General features: G+C 40.7%; 1 protein-coding gene, 1 long non-coding RNA gene and 1 pseudogene across 2 annotated transcripts; 1 reads left to right on the top strand and 2 right to left on the bottom strand.

Moving 5' to 3' along the window:
• Positions 1-3,273: 3,273 nt before the first annotated feature.
• Positions 3,274-3,950, bottom strand: LOC9270279 (PLAT domain-containing protein 3). Its single transcript, XM_015758136.3, has one exon. The coding sequence runs from the start codon at positions 3,933-3,935 to the stop codon at positions 3,444-3,446; it is 492 nt and encodes a 163-aa protein (XP_015613622.1). The 5' UTR covers positions 3,936-3,950; the 3' UTR covers positions 3,274-3,443.
• A 4,008-nt stretch (positions 3,951-7,958) lies between these two features.
• LOC107278376 (monolignol oxidoreductase AtBBE-like 15) lies at positions 7,959-8,610 on the top strand (annotated as a pseudogene).
• Positions 8,611-9,487: 877 nt separating this feature from the next.
• LOC112936677 (uncharacterized) lies at positions 9,488-11,263 on the bottom strand. Its single transcript, XR_003239087.2, has 3 exons — positions 11,175-11,263; positions 10,333-10,380; positions 9,488-9,571 (listed from the first exon to the last, which is right to left on the bottom strand). It is a non-coding gene; the product is annotated as an uncharacterized lncRNA (long non-coding RNA).
• Positions 11,264-16,990: the final 5,727 nt, after the last annotated feature.

The raw sequence follows: 16,990 nt of genomic DNA, 5'->3' as shown, positions 1-16,990 counted from the left end.
ACAGCAAATGATGGAATCACTTCAACTTTAAGAATGCATGGTGTTGCCTGCTCGAGCATGTCGACTGCATATGGGCCATCTTTTACCACGGGCTCCAATCCTACAGTCGCATATGGGCCATCTTTCATGTGTTGTAGTATTATGAAATGGGCCTGTGCGTAGGAGTACTTATGGTCTGATTTGATTCGTTTCTTTCCAACAGTGCCGACACCTGCGAGTCTTCCCTCGTGACGAGACCTAGGTACTCCTAGCCTATTGGTTGAGAATCAGACATGTAGTCAACATAGAACTCTATAACCTCTTAAGTTGTGTATCCTTCGATGATGCTGCCCTCTGAAAGAGCTCTGTTTCTAACATATGACTTGAGAATTCCTATGTATCTCTCGAATGGGTACATATTTCATAGAAATGCAGGACCAAATTCTTTCGTCCGCTTCACGAGATGTGCAACTAGATTGGTCACCATGTCAAAAAACGAAGGGGGGAAATACATCTCTAGGTGACATAATGTCTTAATCACGCCAGCTTGAAGGGAATCAAGTGATGCCGGATCAATTACCTTCTGAGGGATGGCATTGAAGAAAAAACACAAAGGCATTATGGTCTCACGGACATCTTTGGGCAAGATATTCCTGATGGAATCTGGTAGAAGTTGTGTCATAAGAATGTGGCAATCGTGTGATTTCATACCTTTCAATTTCAAATCATCCATCAACACCCAATTATGGCCACACGATGAGTAATCAGAAGGGGTTTTAATTAACTCCATGTAAAATTTGGCACAATTCAGTTTTCTACTGTTTTGACAATGTGTAGGCTGCTAGAGGAAGGAAAATTCTTCCAGTATCTGTCTTAGTTGGGCAAAGTTCAGTCCGAATTCGCATGTCCTTGAGATCTTGCCTACAATTTAACCCATCGTTTGTTTTCCCCAGAATATTCAGTAACATTCCCATAATATTGTCGCACACATTTTTCTCAACATGCATGACATCAATATAATGTCGAACATCAAGATGTTCCCATTATGGTAACTCCCACATGCACTTAGTTTTCTTACCAACTCTAAAATTTTTCTTACCAAATACATTACTGATGTCCTTTACCATGTCATGTACCTGCCTTCCAGTGAAATGTCTAGGTTTGACGCCTATTTCTCTTTGACCGTTAAATGCCTCCATCATATTCCTATAAGGATGGTACTGAGGAAGAAAACGACAGTGGCCCATATATACCGTCTTGCGTGAACTTTTCAACCATAAACTGTGAGTGTCTTCCAAGCACTCCGAGCATGCATCTGCTCCTCTGTTACTTTGACCTGAAAGGTTACCAAGTGTTGGCTGGTCATTCATAGTGCAAAAACGTAGAACATATAGTTTAAAGTTCTCCCGCTTGTAAGCATCCGAGGTATTCATCCCCTCATTCCACAATGAAAAAAATCATCCATTAGAAGCCGTAGGTACACATCAATATCATTCCCAGGTTGTTTAGGACCAGATATCAACATTACTAGCATGATGTATTTTTTTCTTCATACATAACCAGGGGAAAATTAAAGTTACAGAGAATTACTAGCCAAGTGCTATGCTTACTGCTCATGTCACTAAACGGGTTGATGCCATACGTGCTCAGCCCAAATCTAATGCTTCTTGGATCCTTTGTAAATTCAGAAAATATCCGATCGATATTTCTCTATTGTACAACATCTGCAGGATGTCTTAGCATACCATCATTAGTGCGGTCCTCTTTGTGCCGCCTAAAAAGCTTAGCCTCTCTTGGATTAGCAAACAACCGCTTCAAACGAGCTTTTATAGGCAAATAGTATACAACCTTTGCCATATCACCTTTCTTTGACTTCTAGTCTTTTGTGCTACTATTTTCTCTCTTGTATCGAGATGCCTTGCATGAAGGACATGCTTCTAAATTGACATTTTTCTTGTAGTACAATATGTAATCGTTTGGACAAGCGTGAATTCTTTGCACCTCCAACCCTAGTGGACATAGTACCTTCTTTGCTTCATAAGTTGACTTTGCTAGCATGTTCCCCTCTGGAAGCATGTCACTTAGCATGTCAAGTAGCTTAGTAAAACTTGTATCTGTCCATCCATTACTTGTCTTGAGCTTCATAAGTTCCAGCACAGCTGATAATCTTGTGTACTTCGGTTTACAATATGTACAGAGAAGTCTCCTGATCTGTAACCAACCGGGTAAATCTCTCATAATCTTTTCCTTTGTAACTAGAGTCCTCTGCATCACGTAACATTTCTTCGAGGCAATTATCAACATCAAAACTTTCAACTCCTGTAGGAGAAGAGGAAATAAATATGTTGCCATGATCATGATTTTGGTGAACATCCTCCTCATCAGATGCATTGCTAGCTTCACCTCTATCACCATCAACAATTGCTTTCTAACCGTGCTTTGTCCAACATGAATACTTCTTCATAAAACCTCTTCTTATCAAATGGGCATGTACTTCCTTTTTATCTTCAAACAAATCTCTCATTCCTACAGTTAACACATGGATAAGGCCTATATATACTCGTTTCCGCTAATCGCTCTTTCCATCTCTCCGACATGAAAAAATTCAGATACACATCATATAATCTTCATTTGCGTGACTCCCATACATCCAATTACGGTCCATCTGTCAAATTTTCTTTTAAAAAAACAACTGTATATTAGAAATATGTACAAGAATTGGGGCACTGTGATTTATTTTATGATGAAAATGAAAAAAAATCACCATAAATTAGAGCAAAATTTGCCTCCCCTCCTACTCTCCTAGCAACAAAAATGGGTAGGATCGGAGTTAGTGTTCATCCGGACAAGTTGGCCTTTTATATTCACAAGTGGAAGCTATCTATAATGGCTCAAAGTGAGCCGTTAGAGATAAGGGTACACATCTGTAGCGGCTCTCTATGACGAGCCGTTATAGATGACCCCTCATCTGTAACAGTTCTTAATCTACAACCATTATAGATGTTAGGGATCTCATCTGTAACGGCTATAGATTAAGAATCATTACAGATGAGGGGTCATATGTAAAGGCTAAAGATTGGGATGCCTATCTGTAACGGTCGCCTATGCGGCCCGTTATAGATGATTAAGTTTGTAACGGTTCTCCATGGCCTGTTACAGATTTTTTTTTTTGAACTAGGGCCTGGAAGCCCTCCTTTCCATTAATGGAACGGCATTAAAGATCTTTGATTACAGAATGGCCTGTTACAGATGACCCGTCGCGGATATAAGAATCTGACCTTTGTTAATGAAAGATGGCACAAACTGCAATTCACGATCACGTTACATTGGCAAAGCAAACACTGTGCCCCACATAGTACAGGGATTAGACCAGGAACTTATTTATTTTAAGTTACTATATAGCATGCTGATGCACGCAGAGACAACACTGATAGATGGAACTAGCTAGGCAGCTACCTCGATGATCATGGCACCACCGCGCCAATGCCGCAGCCCTTCCGCTCGGCAGTGAGCATGTGCGGTGGCTCGTCGATGGCCAACCACTGATCCACCGCCCACCGGTGCGTCATCGACGGGAGGCTCCCCTGCCCGAGCTGCGTCACCATTACGTAGCTCACGTACCAGCCGGGCATGTTCCCGGACCCGTCGGAGGTGAGCACCATGTTGCAGGGCTCCGACGGCATGCAGTCGCCGGTGCCCCTGAACCGGTCGAGGTTCCCCTTTTCGAAGTAGTCGTGGCTGGCAGCCATCTGGCCCCAGGACTCCAAGTTGGTGATCGTCAGCGTCGGCCCGCTGGCAGCGCGTACCTGCAGTGAGACGCGGGCGTTGGTGCCGGCGTACCACCGGCCGTCGGTCTTGACAAGGATCTCGAACGTGCACTGCGCGAAGGCGGTGGTAGTCGCCGCGAGGAAGAAGAAGAAGGCAAAGGCAACGGAAAGCTTCATAGTAAGCTTCATCTTGTTGGATGTGTGCAGTGTGGTGGTGTATGAGTGGAGGAGTGGAGTGATTTGCTGTGGTTATTGCATGCTCCCGATGGCACCATTTTATAGCAGGCAGAGAGGAAGGCCAATGTGGCACTTGCCATTTTCTAATTGATAATACCGTGACCTGTGGGGATGCATATGCTATGAGCTGTGACTGGGTGTCTATTCTGTGGGGAATATATGATGGAAAATGCTCACTGCATGCCATTCGCCCAATCTTGTCAAAATGGAAAAATCAGACATACCGGCCGGCCTCAGCTAACTAACACACCCACTAATTTGTACTCATCTCCCCTCTCTCTCCGTTCGATCTCTCCCTCTCTTCTCTCTTCATGGTAGTATAGGAGTGTAAGCTAGCTAAGAGAAGCTTCTCGATCTTAACACACTTTAAATGATTTTTTCGGTCTAAATGATTTATCTGATATATAATTAAGCAGGTTGTATCATTGTATTCATTGTAATTAAGCTTTTAAAAGATCTCTAGGGATTCTAACTAATATTCGACTATATTGCATATTCTAAGTTTTTTTCTTTTTGCAAATGATTTTTTTCTTATAATGTTACAAACGGTATTATTTGGGTGTTTTTCGAATGCTTCATTAGTTTCTTATTAATGTTGGACATGCTATCTTTTTTGTTTTCACATGCATTTATGATAGGATATAAAAATATTTCAATTTTAGGTATAATTATTTATATTTTTATTATAAATATAATCATGTAATTTTTTATTTAAAGATTCAATCTTCATGAATATAGTGGTTTCATCGAATCGTAGATCAAATAAGTAATTTAGGAGAAGAAATTGTTCAAAGTTTGCTTTGCGGATGTCTGCTCCATGCATGCAGAGGCAGAGGCAGTGGTATTGTTTTGTTCAAAGTTTGTTTGCGATCGAAATTTGTTTTTGGCTGCTGCTGTATGGATGCACAGGTAGTGCCCTGGTTTTTGGCATTTCATCGGCGCAACATGTTTCGTCCGGAATATATTCGTTCGCAGTTCTGCACGCATTGATCCAAAATAGAAGACTCTCACATACGGAAAATATGACCATATGCATTTCCACTGGGTTGGCTGGAGATCTTATTCAATTTCCTAGTTTACATGTGTACATTGCTTTTGATCATGCCCACGCGCTATCTAGTTATTGACCCATGCACCTGCATAGGCAAGTGGTCTATATTTGTTGTAGTTCTACAAAATATGTTGATATTATTAAATCTATGGATGTTTTTGAAAACATACACAATTTTATTTAATGATCCATTATTTTTTATTTATATATAGTATTCCCTTCCAAAACATCATTCTACGTTGCCCCCATAAAAATATTTAGTTATATTTATTCATCATTTTCACAACTCCAAAATAATTGTCTGTGACTCACTATATATATTGTCATGCAGTTGATAATTTTTTAGTGCTTCGGGGCAAACAAAATGTTTCAACAAAACATTAATTAATAATGCGTGAATTTATTTGTTAGTTTTATGCCCTAACTTCCATGTATATTATACACACACACATACACACCTGCCTGTCTACTGGTAAAGTTAAACCTTCGGATAGAATAATACCTCAAGATGCTTTACATAGTTCTTTTTTTTTCTTGAGAAACAGATTTGCAGTTTTGTTGGTTCATGTAGATGCTAGTAATAAGTTGGATTACATCATTTAACTATTTAATTAGAGAGAGCTATAGAAAGCATTAATATTGTCTTATGCTATCTAGATTGAAACAAAATTATCTTAATTCATCTAAGCCATTCCAGATTGAATTTCTTTTTAAGAGCAATATTATAAAAGAGCTGTATTTATTGTAGTTTAACTAGCTTCTAGTCTTGTTTGTAGAACTTTTGACAGCTACAACTTATGGCTACTCTAGAATCTCTATAGCTATTCTAAATAGTTTAGATTCTCACCCGTACGTATTCTTAGAGTTTGTTTTGGCGAGCTTTAGATTATGAGAAGAAGTAATCTAGAGAAGCCGACAAACCAGCTTTTGGCTTCTCATTCATTATTTTGTGGATTCTACAACAACAGCTTCTCAGAACCAAGACAAAAGTTGGATGGTTGAGCGCTCCACGCCCCACACCACATCTCCGCCCGCGCCACACTCGTGGAGAGCGCGGGATTCGGTTTTCGAATCCCAGTCCCCCTGTCTCTCTCTCCTCTCCCATGTCGGAGAGAAATCCGGCCACCTCCCGGCCATGTCCGCCCCTCCCGAGCCCCTATAAATCTACCCCGCATTCTCCTCCACCTTTTTCCTTCTTTCGCCGTCCTCTCCCACTCTCCCTACCGCCACCGCACCGCTCTCCCCTACCGCCGCCTCCGGCCACCACTAGTGCCACTGCTGCGTCGCACCGTCACCGCCGTTGGCCTCGCGAGGTTGAGGGTTGCCTTGTCCACCCCTTCCCGAAGGCCGGAACCTGCTGTAGCCATCTTCCCCGCGCGCGCCGTTGAGCTCCGTGTTGACGGTCCTTACATCATAAATATCTGACCGTTAATGCTTGCATATAATGAAATAAAATATGGTATCTAACTTAGTGGTAGGGATTATTACTAATCATTTCCACTAGTGTTGGTGAAATATGTGTATGCAGGTATTTTAAGGATAAAATACACCCGTCATGCGAGGAAACACACTTTCGGCCAATCAGGCGCAAGTACACGGATTGAAGGGCCCACAAGTCAGGTGACACCGCCATGGAATGGGTCATAATCGCCATCAGGGCCCACCGGTCAGCCTCCTGGCCAAAGGAGAGGGCAGGAGGTGGGGCCCAGGGTTCATCCGAACCACCACCGGCGCCTCTGATCTTGGCCTTCCACGTGTGCGTTCTTGATGACTTCTCAATGATGGTTGGAGGGCAGTTTGGACATTTCCCATAGCCATAACCATCATATGGAGCCTAAAAGGAGGTCTCCATCCACACTTCAACACACACAACTTTGAGCTGAATTACAAGAGGCTCTATTGTATCTTTTGTACATTAGAAAATAAGTAGAGAGTGAGGGGAAACTGTGGAGTAGTGCCCAGAAGGTTGGCCTCTATCCGACTTCTACCTCGATGAGTGTAGTTTTCTAGGAGGAATTCTAGAGGAGTACCAGATCTGTCGGTACACTCTACTCTGGGTTCGGAGAAACTTGTTCTGTAATATAAGCATTCGGAATCCTTTTTTTTACATAAAACAGCAGGGGAGGCTTCTACTGCGCATATTAAATAATATAATATAGAATATTTATAGGTTACAAGGATTTACAAAAGGCAAATTAATTAAAAATGTCTAGCCATGATTGCCAGCTAGGTTTGTCCATCTCTTTTGCTCTGTCCATATGCAGGTTAAACTCCCTCAGAAAATGAGTCTTCCATTTATCAAAACTGAGAGCAACATTGTTAAAAATGAGGTCATTCCTTCTGTACCAGATGTGCCAGCAGCTGATTACCAAAACTTCAAAGAAGAAAGTGTGCTGAAAAGAGATCTGAGCTAAAGTGATCATGTTCATAAATTCCAAGGCCAAATTCCAGTGAATACCAATGTGTTGCCAGCATTGTTGAGCAAATGGACGGGAGAAAAACAAATGTGCCATGCTTTCTGTGGTCATGGAGTTGCACATCAAACAGTTTGTGCCACCTTGTATGTTGAATTGCTTTTTATGTAACATTTCCTTTGTGTTGAGTCGATTCATTAGCATGAGCCAAAGAAAAACTTTAAGCTTCATTGTGCATTTGCTTTTCCAGAGTATTGATAGAGGCCTGGCAACTTGAAGATGTTCAAAAAACAATGAGTAAACTTTCTTGGGTTGGTATTGATCTGAGTTCCATAAATACTAGTTAGGTGCCCATGCGTTGCAATGGGAAATATTTATATAAATTCATATATACTCTATCACTTGTCTCTCTCTCGCCCCCTCTCTCTCGGGCCGACGGCGCAGGTCGAGCGGCGGCGGCGGCGGGTGGTCGACGTCCGTGGCCAGACAGCGTGGGTCGGCTCCAGCAAAATGCTCAGCGAGGTGTACTATGCCATCACCAACAAAACCTCCCGCCTTAGGTTCCCCAGAAGTGTCGGCCCGACGTTCGGCATCGGCGGGTACCTCAACGGCGGCGGCTTCGACCTGATGCTGCGGAAGCACACAGCCTCGCCTCCGACCACGTCCTCGACGCCACCATGGTGGACGCCAAGGGGAGGCTCCTCGACAGGGCCACCATGGAGGAGGACCTCTTCTGGGCCATCCGAGGCGGAGGCGGCAGAAACTTCGGGATCGTCTTGTCCTGGAAGCTCCGGCTTGTCCCCATTCCGGCCACCGTCACGGTGTTCACCGTCCACCGCTCAAGAAACCAGTCCGCCACCAACCTCCTCATCAAGTGGCAGCATGTGGCGTCGTCCCTTCCCAACGACGCCTTCCTTCGCGTCGTCGTGCCCCTGTACCGTGTGCCGGCCTCGTCGCCACCATGGCCGACACCTTCCTGGAGCTCAACGTGATGGCGAGCGACTGCACCGAGATGACGTGGATCCAGTCCGTGCTCTACTTCGCGTTCTACAGCACGGGGAAGCCATCGGAGATGCTCCTGGACAAGGGCAACGGCATCGGAGATCCATCGGGGTCATGGATGCGACTGGCGAGGTCGTCGTAGTGGTCGACCGGGCCGTTGTCAATGAAAAAGTCGACGCCGTCGCCGCCGCCGCCTCACTTCCTCCGCAGCCACGCTCTTCCGCTGTCGCCTCGCCTCCTCTATCGTGCTTGCAGAGCCAACCTCACCGCCGTAGCCTCGCCTCATCCCGAGCTCTGCCTCCAGCCGCCTCCGCCACCAGCCACCACCCTCATCCCGAGCGCCATCCCGACCAGTGGCGGAGGCGGAGTTCGCCGCTGCCGCCTCTGCTTCCCGTGTGGTCGCTGCATCTGTGTCCCTTGCCGCCGCTGCTCCCTCCCGGACCGCAGCACCGAACGCCTTCCTGCCGCCGCACCGTGCATGCCGTCTTGAGTGCCGACGTCCGCACCGTCGTCCTCGCCGACCGCCCGTCCCTACGCCATCCTCGCCGACCGCCCACGCCCACCGCCCGTCCTTGCCGTGCGCGCTGCAAGAGAGAGAGGAAGAGCTAGAGAGGAGAGAGAGAGGAAGAGGGGAAGAAGAGTATGATAGGTGGGTCCCATATTTTTTTATTAAATAAATGCTGAATAGGTACTAAGTACATAGACTTTTCTATAAACTTAATTAAACTTTTAAGAAGTTTGACTGCAGAAAATCAAAACGACTTCTAATATGAAACGAAGAGAGTATTAATTTAAATCCATAGCTAACTGTAGTTTTTTTTTCTAGAGCACCATATTTACAATCTCAATTCACAATTAAATTTTACAAGCGTGTATAAAATATAGACAAACAAATTCTCCCCGGGTTTCCACACATGACAAAGAAGTTCAACCGATTGCATCACATTGTGCCAGTAATCAAATCACAAAAATCTAACAGTTCACACATCACACTCATATTGTACAGGACAAAAAATGTGAACCGATTCCATCACACATCCAATCAATACCATTCAAAATCATAGTTAGTCAGTGGCCAAGTTCAGTTGGTGGAAGTCCACATAAAGATTCAAAGTGCAGACCTAGAAGGTGTATTAATCAGTGAACAACTGCTATAGTTACATCACAATATATCCCAGAAAGGTACAGAAAATTATTGGACAAGAGATTATATGAATAGATGCAAACATATTAATTCCATGAGAACAACTGTATTGCCAATACAGATTACTGAAACACCAATAGTAGCAGGAAGTTCCACATCCTATCTAATTTAAAAATATGGTATAAAATAATATTTGCAGATTTAAACAGAATTTCTGCCCAGAACATGAATCCCAGGGATATAAATCTGATTGTTCTAATTGGTCCTCTGTGACCGTTATACATGTGAACGCATCTTTTTTTGCTTTCATCCCAAATCCTAGCTAAGATCTGTATCTAAAGAACAAGATACACGGGCATATTACTACGTCGTTGACCAGGGGATCATCCTCCAAGTATATGACTTCAATAGTCCAAGATTTTTAATTTGTCACTTCTAAACCTTTGAGAGAAAAATAGCCCAGCAGACAACGGCACATTTTTGTGCTAATGCACTGTTATTTGAATGCAATTTTTTAAAAAGGAACTAAAGCATGGCTTGCTTAAAATAGGTCACATTTTATGAGCAAAATGATCACATTTTAAAAAAGAATAAATAATCGGGCGTTTGTTAATAGTAAATCGTTAAATTTCTCAAAAAAAATTATATATTTGCAAGAGGGCATAAGAAAGGAAGACATGGGCGAAATTAGCATGCAAAAAGTGCATCATTCGAGTCAATAACATGCACATGGCTAACCTGATTTTGTACTTGATGGTGTGGAGCCCCCAACAATCTTAACCATTTCTGAAAATAAATGAGATGATAGATCAAATATTATGAATTTGTGAAACAACCAACAGAAATATGCAGTGCACACATTTCATTGATGACGAGGCTAGCATCTTATTATGCATCTGTTTGATAGATCAAAAATAGAGAGAAAATAGTGAACAAAAAAGAATATTAAACTACTCCCCAGGTTTCCTCACGTGACAAAATAGTTCAAACGATTGAATGGCATCTCATTGTTCTAATTGCTCCTCTATTTAAGTATCTTAAAAACAAGATGCAATGGAGTGAGACACTCAACTTTTGAGTCCTGATAGTACATCTCAAGAATTTTAGAACAATAGTAAAAGCTCGAAAATTCAGCAGTGAACTTTCAAGTGTACAGGGCATCTTTAGAAATTCATAGTGATGATAAAAACTCAGCATAGGAGCTTCATGTATTCTGGGCTTCAGATGCACAAGACTTCAAAGCTCCTATTTCTGTATACATGACAGGAGATCGACAGGCTTCCTACAGCTTAAATGCTAAATTATTAGTGTGTAATTGGTGCCCTCATAGACCCATTGAGAAACCCTTCAAAGATGCCTGCATGTTGCCAATGCAGATTCAGAATGTTGACCTAAAAAGAGAGGTGTTCTCCACTTGAGTTCAGAGTTTGTAATCGCACCAAGAGTCTTAAGACTGAAGCTAAGTTCATTCAAATGCTATATATATGACATTCCCTAATCACTCAAGGCCGATCGAGGACTTATTGTTCATGTTTAGATAGGAGTTTGAAGAGATCAATTTGCTAAAGGCACTTTCTTACGTATGTTTGCTGATTGCAAGAAGTGGCAGATCCAACAAAGAAGTAGTAGATCCTCCCAATCACCCTCCTAGTCTCCTTATCCTGCAAATCAAGACCATATCATTACTTCGTTAGTTGTGCAAGGACAACATTCCAGGTTCCTAAACTGACCATTCCAGGTTGCAAAGAAGACCATGTCAGCAAGATTTTTTTTTTTCTTTTCAGCAACAGAGAAAGTGATTTGTAACATTGTTCACAAAATGTACATATCTCTTATATAGTTTATAAACTATAAGAGAGGTATGTAATTTTTATGATCAACATTACTATCACTTCGTCGGATGAAGAAAATGTCCAAAATAAAAGTTATAGATATTGATGAGTTATACAACTTTGTAGTTGATGAATTTTTCAGTTGAAATCATTTAATATTTGAAAATGTTTTTTGAAGTTGTCAAAATTTGAAATTCAAATTCAAATTCAAATTATTGAAACAAAGTCATATAGCAAAATGATCAAAATAAAAGTTATAGATATTGATGAGTTATACAATTTTGTTGTTGATGACTTTTTGTCATTTAATATTGTTGACTGATCTAGTCTTGTATTCAAGTGAAAATCATAGAATATATTTTTTATTCATATGTAAATATTGTGAAAATCATAAAACGTGTCTTTTCTCTCCATCTGTAAATGTTGTGTATGACTTGTCGTTTTTGTTTACGTGATATAAGTAAGCTGCTTATCTTGTAGTTTGCTTTTCTGTAGGACATGTGTCCGAAAATGAACTAAAACCATGAGAATGTTCAGAACCAGCAAAGGACGGCCTATTGGAGCTACATTGTGAAGTGCCATGTCGTGGTAAGATACATGAAAAATTTGCCAGTTCCTTTTTACTGTTATTTGATAAATTAAAATATTGCTCATGATCTACTTTGCGCATAAGTTCCTTTGATCTGATTTACTAGTATGAGGTGTACCTAAATTCTGTTATATGCATAATAGCTATTTTTTTTAGATTGAGTTTGGAAGTCTCATGTTTGAGCCACTGAAGGTAGACGTGCATTTTTTAGGAGTTGGTAATACTTATGTACCATCACTCACTATATTTTTATTTAGGCTACTGTTTTTTAACTATATAAACCCTTATGGTGGTTCTGAGACATGGTGGATAATACTCACTGGGTATGCACCTAGCACCCATATTTCATTCACACATTGGATGGCATTATGGATAGGGAAACTTTACAGTGATGGTATGTTGTACCTAGCATTTTAAATATGCATATGGAAAAACTTTTGGAGAGCGATGTCATTGAATTTACAAATTGTTTGCATGCAGTTTCGGAAGCAAAGCTAAGTATGAAGATGTGCCGCCGCCTGCAGCAATTGATCTTTTCAAGGAGCGCCATTGCAGTAGCAAGACTGGTTTTTACTAATGCACGTTGTTTGTTTTGCTATGGTCAGTGCCATGTACATGAGCTTGTTGTGGTCACTGAGTAGTCGGTGAACCTGTTTCCATGTATGTTAACTGGGTTTGTATTTTTATATTGGATATTAATTGGGCCTGTGTAATATTGGATGTTAATTGGGCCTATATAACCTTTGTGATATATGGGCTATTATTTGGTATAATGCTTTGGTATATATGGGATGTTAGTCTTGAGTCAGTTCCTGGAGGTATCTCGATCCACAGTATAGAGAAATTAAAATATTACTAAAAAATAAAAAAAAAGGTGGTATAGCACTTTGTATCTTCATGAGGATCACAAACGAAATTTTACTGAAAACAAGGTGGTACGGCATTCCATGAAGGTCACAAAAGATATCTCAAGATAAACAGCAGTTCAAAACACACTCCAAAACATAAAATAAGTTGACATGTTGCTGAATGAATACACAGAAATTCTTTAGTCAAAATCCTCCTCCTCCTCTTCTCCGTAGGGAGTCCAAATGTTGGTACGACCTGCAACGTAATCATCAGTTCTAGGGTGCATAAGTCCACAACCATAGCAAATGCCAAACTCCTTGCGACGAAGGAAGATGGGGCAGAACACGTGCACGCCACGTTCGTCCTGGGTGTTGGCATCGAACTCCGTGAAGAGATGGATGGTTCGCATGGTAGGGGAGAAGACAAGAAAGTTGCAGTGATGGTAGGTTGATCCAAACTCGTCGATGATGCTTATCCTCATACCTCCTGTAAACTCGTAGTCCAAGTTATCATTGGCCATGTTGTAGGAATTCAAGGCTTTTTTTATGATGCTGATGTGGTGTTCTAAGTCATCCTTGTAGTTTTTTTCTTTTAATTGGTGGAATCACGGTGGCTGCCTGTGGGGAATCTGAGATCGGTGGACAGAAGGCGAAGCGCCATGCGTGCAGAGCGTGGTGGTATGGAGATTTTCCCTTATTTTCAAGCATGGCATGGTGCTCCTGAAAATAGCTGCTCTTGCCTTGACACGCTTCCGGTGGTAATGGTTTTCTGGGGCTCCTGAAAGACAACCACCAGGATATGTCACCTGAGATATCTTTAGCGGTAAACACAAAGCAAACAACAACAAATTTGTTTGAAACTAGAGAGATGTTCATCATGCCGAAAGTAAAAAAATGTTATGTGACGCAGACCATTGTGTTGTTTTTTTTCTCCCTTCGTTTGGTGGGGCTATGATACGGTAAATACGGAAACGATCGGTATAACAGCAAAACCATTTCCATTTTCATTTCCATATTTTTTACCATTTTTATTTTTGTTTCGGTCGATTACCATTTCCATATAGCTCGGCCGGTAGAAAGTCGAAAACGAACGCCGGTCGGCCGGTAATTATCGTTACCGTTTTCACCCCTAGGGCTATCACTATGTCTATTGGAATCCACTATCTCTACTACTTAAAAAAATAAGAGGTGCTTCCATCGTCCGTCAAAAAAACCGGGCGAAAAAACCAAATTTGTCCGATCAAAAAAACTAGGTGAAAAAACGTGCGGAAGAAAAGAAAAGAAAAACCAAATCTGCCCAATCCAGAAAAAAGAGGCGAAAAAACCGGCAAAAAAACCCAAAATTGTCCGATCTAAAAAAACCGGTGAAAGAAAACGTCCAGAAAAAATAGGCGAAAAAAAACCAAAATTGTCTGGTCCATAAAAACCGGGCGAAAAAAACGTGCGAATAAAAGAAAAGAAAAACCAAATCTGCAAATATGTCCGATCCGAAAAAAGGGCGGAAAAAGACCGGACGAAAAAAAACCAAAATTATCCGATCCAAAAAAACCGAGCGAAAGAAAACGTGTGAAAAAAAGAAAAGAAAAACCAAATCTGACGCGGTAAAAGAAAAATCGGGGGAAAAAACGAATATGTCTTATTCCCAAAAATAATTGTCCGATCTCTACTATTATAAAAATTAAAGATGCTTCCGCCATTCGTCATTCGTGTTTGAGTAGGTTATAAAAATTAAAGATATTTCCACGATTTGTCATCCATGTTTGAGTCTGTTTTGCAAAAAAAAAAAGCAAAAAAAAGTCTGTCTCCCCTACGAAAGCGGCGAAAAAAAAGAAAAATAATAAACGTAGATTCAATTCCAAAAGGGGAAAAACTAGACAACGAAAAGTCGGGAAAAAAAAGCACGGCCTTTACTACCAGTCCAAATAAAAAACAACCTAGAAAAAAAGAGAGTCCGATTAAAAAGTCAGAAAAAAGAGCACGGCAAAAAGAACCAATTTTAATTTGTTTTAGTAGTATGTATATATCTATTCTCTATCTCTAATATAAACAAAAAAAAAGAACGAGAACAAAAAAGGGTTTCCTTCATCCGTAAAAAAGCAAAAAAAAAAACCTGCAGGGGAAAAACTATCAGAAAAACACACCATTTCATAAAAAATAGTTTGAAAAAATCATGCAAAAAAAATACCATTTATAAAAATACAATCCGCTCTGAGAAAACGGTCATTAAAAAAAAGCTGAATTGATGGATGCTTGGGTCGGATAGGATCCATCGGTTTTTTCCATCTCCTCTACGACTTTTGTTTCGTCATTTATTCTCATGTATTATCAACCTATTTTTGTTAAGTATAGCTACTATTCTTGATAACATATTATATGAAAATAATATTAAAAAATAAACATATTTTTAATTGTTATTTAGAGAAGAGTGCTCAATGACTCTATTTTGTGTAGACTTGGTCATGCGAGACAGGGTAAGATTTAATTGGTCCTATTATTGGTTGCAGGAATGAGATTGAAAGAGTATTTTAGATTATATGCATGTTGTCACATGAATAATCCAATTATTTTAGATAAAGTAAACATCGGTAAGGTTGCCATCGTCGAGGTTGGTCTATTATATTGAAGATGTTCCAATTTTCTGATTGTTTTAGCTACAAACGATCCATACAAACATTGCCATTGACATGGTTATGCATGAAAAATATATATTATCATTAGAAATTTTTCACCCGTTGTAATGCACGGACATTTTTCTAGTCAATTAATAAAACAAAAAAGTTTCTTTTAAAGATGTATCATTTCAAAGATCTAATCCATTGTGAGCGAGGCACAGCAGCAGCAGTAGATTGAGGCTCTGGTGGATGCGATTGAGAAGCAGCAGAGATAGATTCGTCGTTCGGAAAATGAAGTATAAAAACTAGATTCCTCGAACCAGAGGCGCATGGAGGACTCACCGTTTGACGGAGGAGCGTGAATCCATGGCGCTGGCTGGAAAACCAAGCAGGCAACCCAGAAGGCGACGGTTGGATGGATTGGAATACGCGGTGGGTCGAGACTCGAGAGAGATACGTACCGAGGCAGGCGGCTGGTGGGGCTATATGGGCATTGCGTGGGGAAACTTGGAAATCGGAATCGGATTCCGACGAACGGCGCCGATTCCGAGACTCCGCCGAGAGCCCCAGTGAGAAAGAGGGGAACGTTTTCCTCCGTTTAATTTTTATTTATTTTTGGTAGAAGAGGCTCACGGCGCGAAGGTTCGATGGCGTAAATTTTCGTTCATAATATTCACTCTCAACTAACTATAAAAGAGACGCTGCTTTGCCGCGTAATGGGCCATCGTGTATATACTCTCTCTGTCCTATAAAAAATCAACATAGTACTAAATGTGACACATCTTAGTACTACGAAGAATCTGGATATATGATTCGTTTTTTTGGATGGAGAGAGTACTGTATAACATATGTAATGGTAATATTTTATCTAATAAATAGGCTATTTGCTCAACGAGCTTTATCGAAAGCTTTGGTCTTTTTAGTTGTTGAATAACGTACATATATTATTGAGATGTTGCTTGCATTTGGTATTGGTGGAAATTCCTGGAACCCGAAAATAGGACAAGATCGAGTGGGGTGACTAAGGAAACCATATAAATTTTAGTAGTGAATTTTTAAAAGAGAGATGAGAGCAACATAATCATTAGTTAGGGGACATTTTGGAGAATAGCTGGTGCCCGGTATCGTTCTTATCCCTTCTCCAGTAGCTATTCTCTTCCGGTAGAATAATAACAATAGACCAAAATATCTCTAATTAATAGATAAGTTATATTGGTGGATAGATAGGTAAGGGTAGTGAATGATTAAAATTTCTCGATTTGCATATTAATGGTAGGTAAGAAGTTAGAAATTGGTTTTTAGGACAAATTTAAACTCTAGAAGTTGATTTATTTTAAAACAAAGAAAATACAACTCTACGCTCCACGGTAGCGCACTTTGGATATACAACAAAAATAAAAGATAATTAGGTATATTTTTTAAATAGGATGAATAGATCCGATATGAGTCTTGGTGTAGTATGAGGTCTGCTATTGTCAATTGTGATAGGGGCTTGAGGAGGAAGAAGAGGGGATC

Source organism: Oryza sativa, chromosome 10, assembly GCF_034140825.1.
Source record: "Oryza sativa Japonica Group chromosome 10, ASM3414082v1".
In the NCBI taxonomy this organism is placed as follows: Eukaryota; Viridiplantae; Streptophyta; class Magnoliopsida; order Poales; family Poaceae; genus Oryza; species Oryza sativa.
The sequence above is the reverse complement of the archived record's forward strand: the minus strand, read 5'-3'. Positions and strand labels throughout refer to the sequence as shown.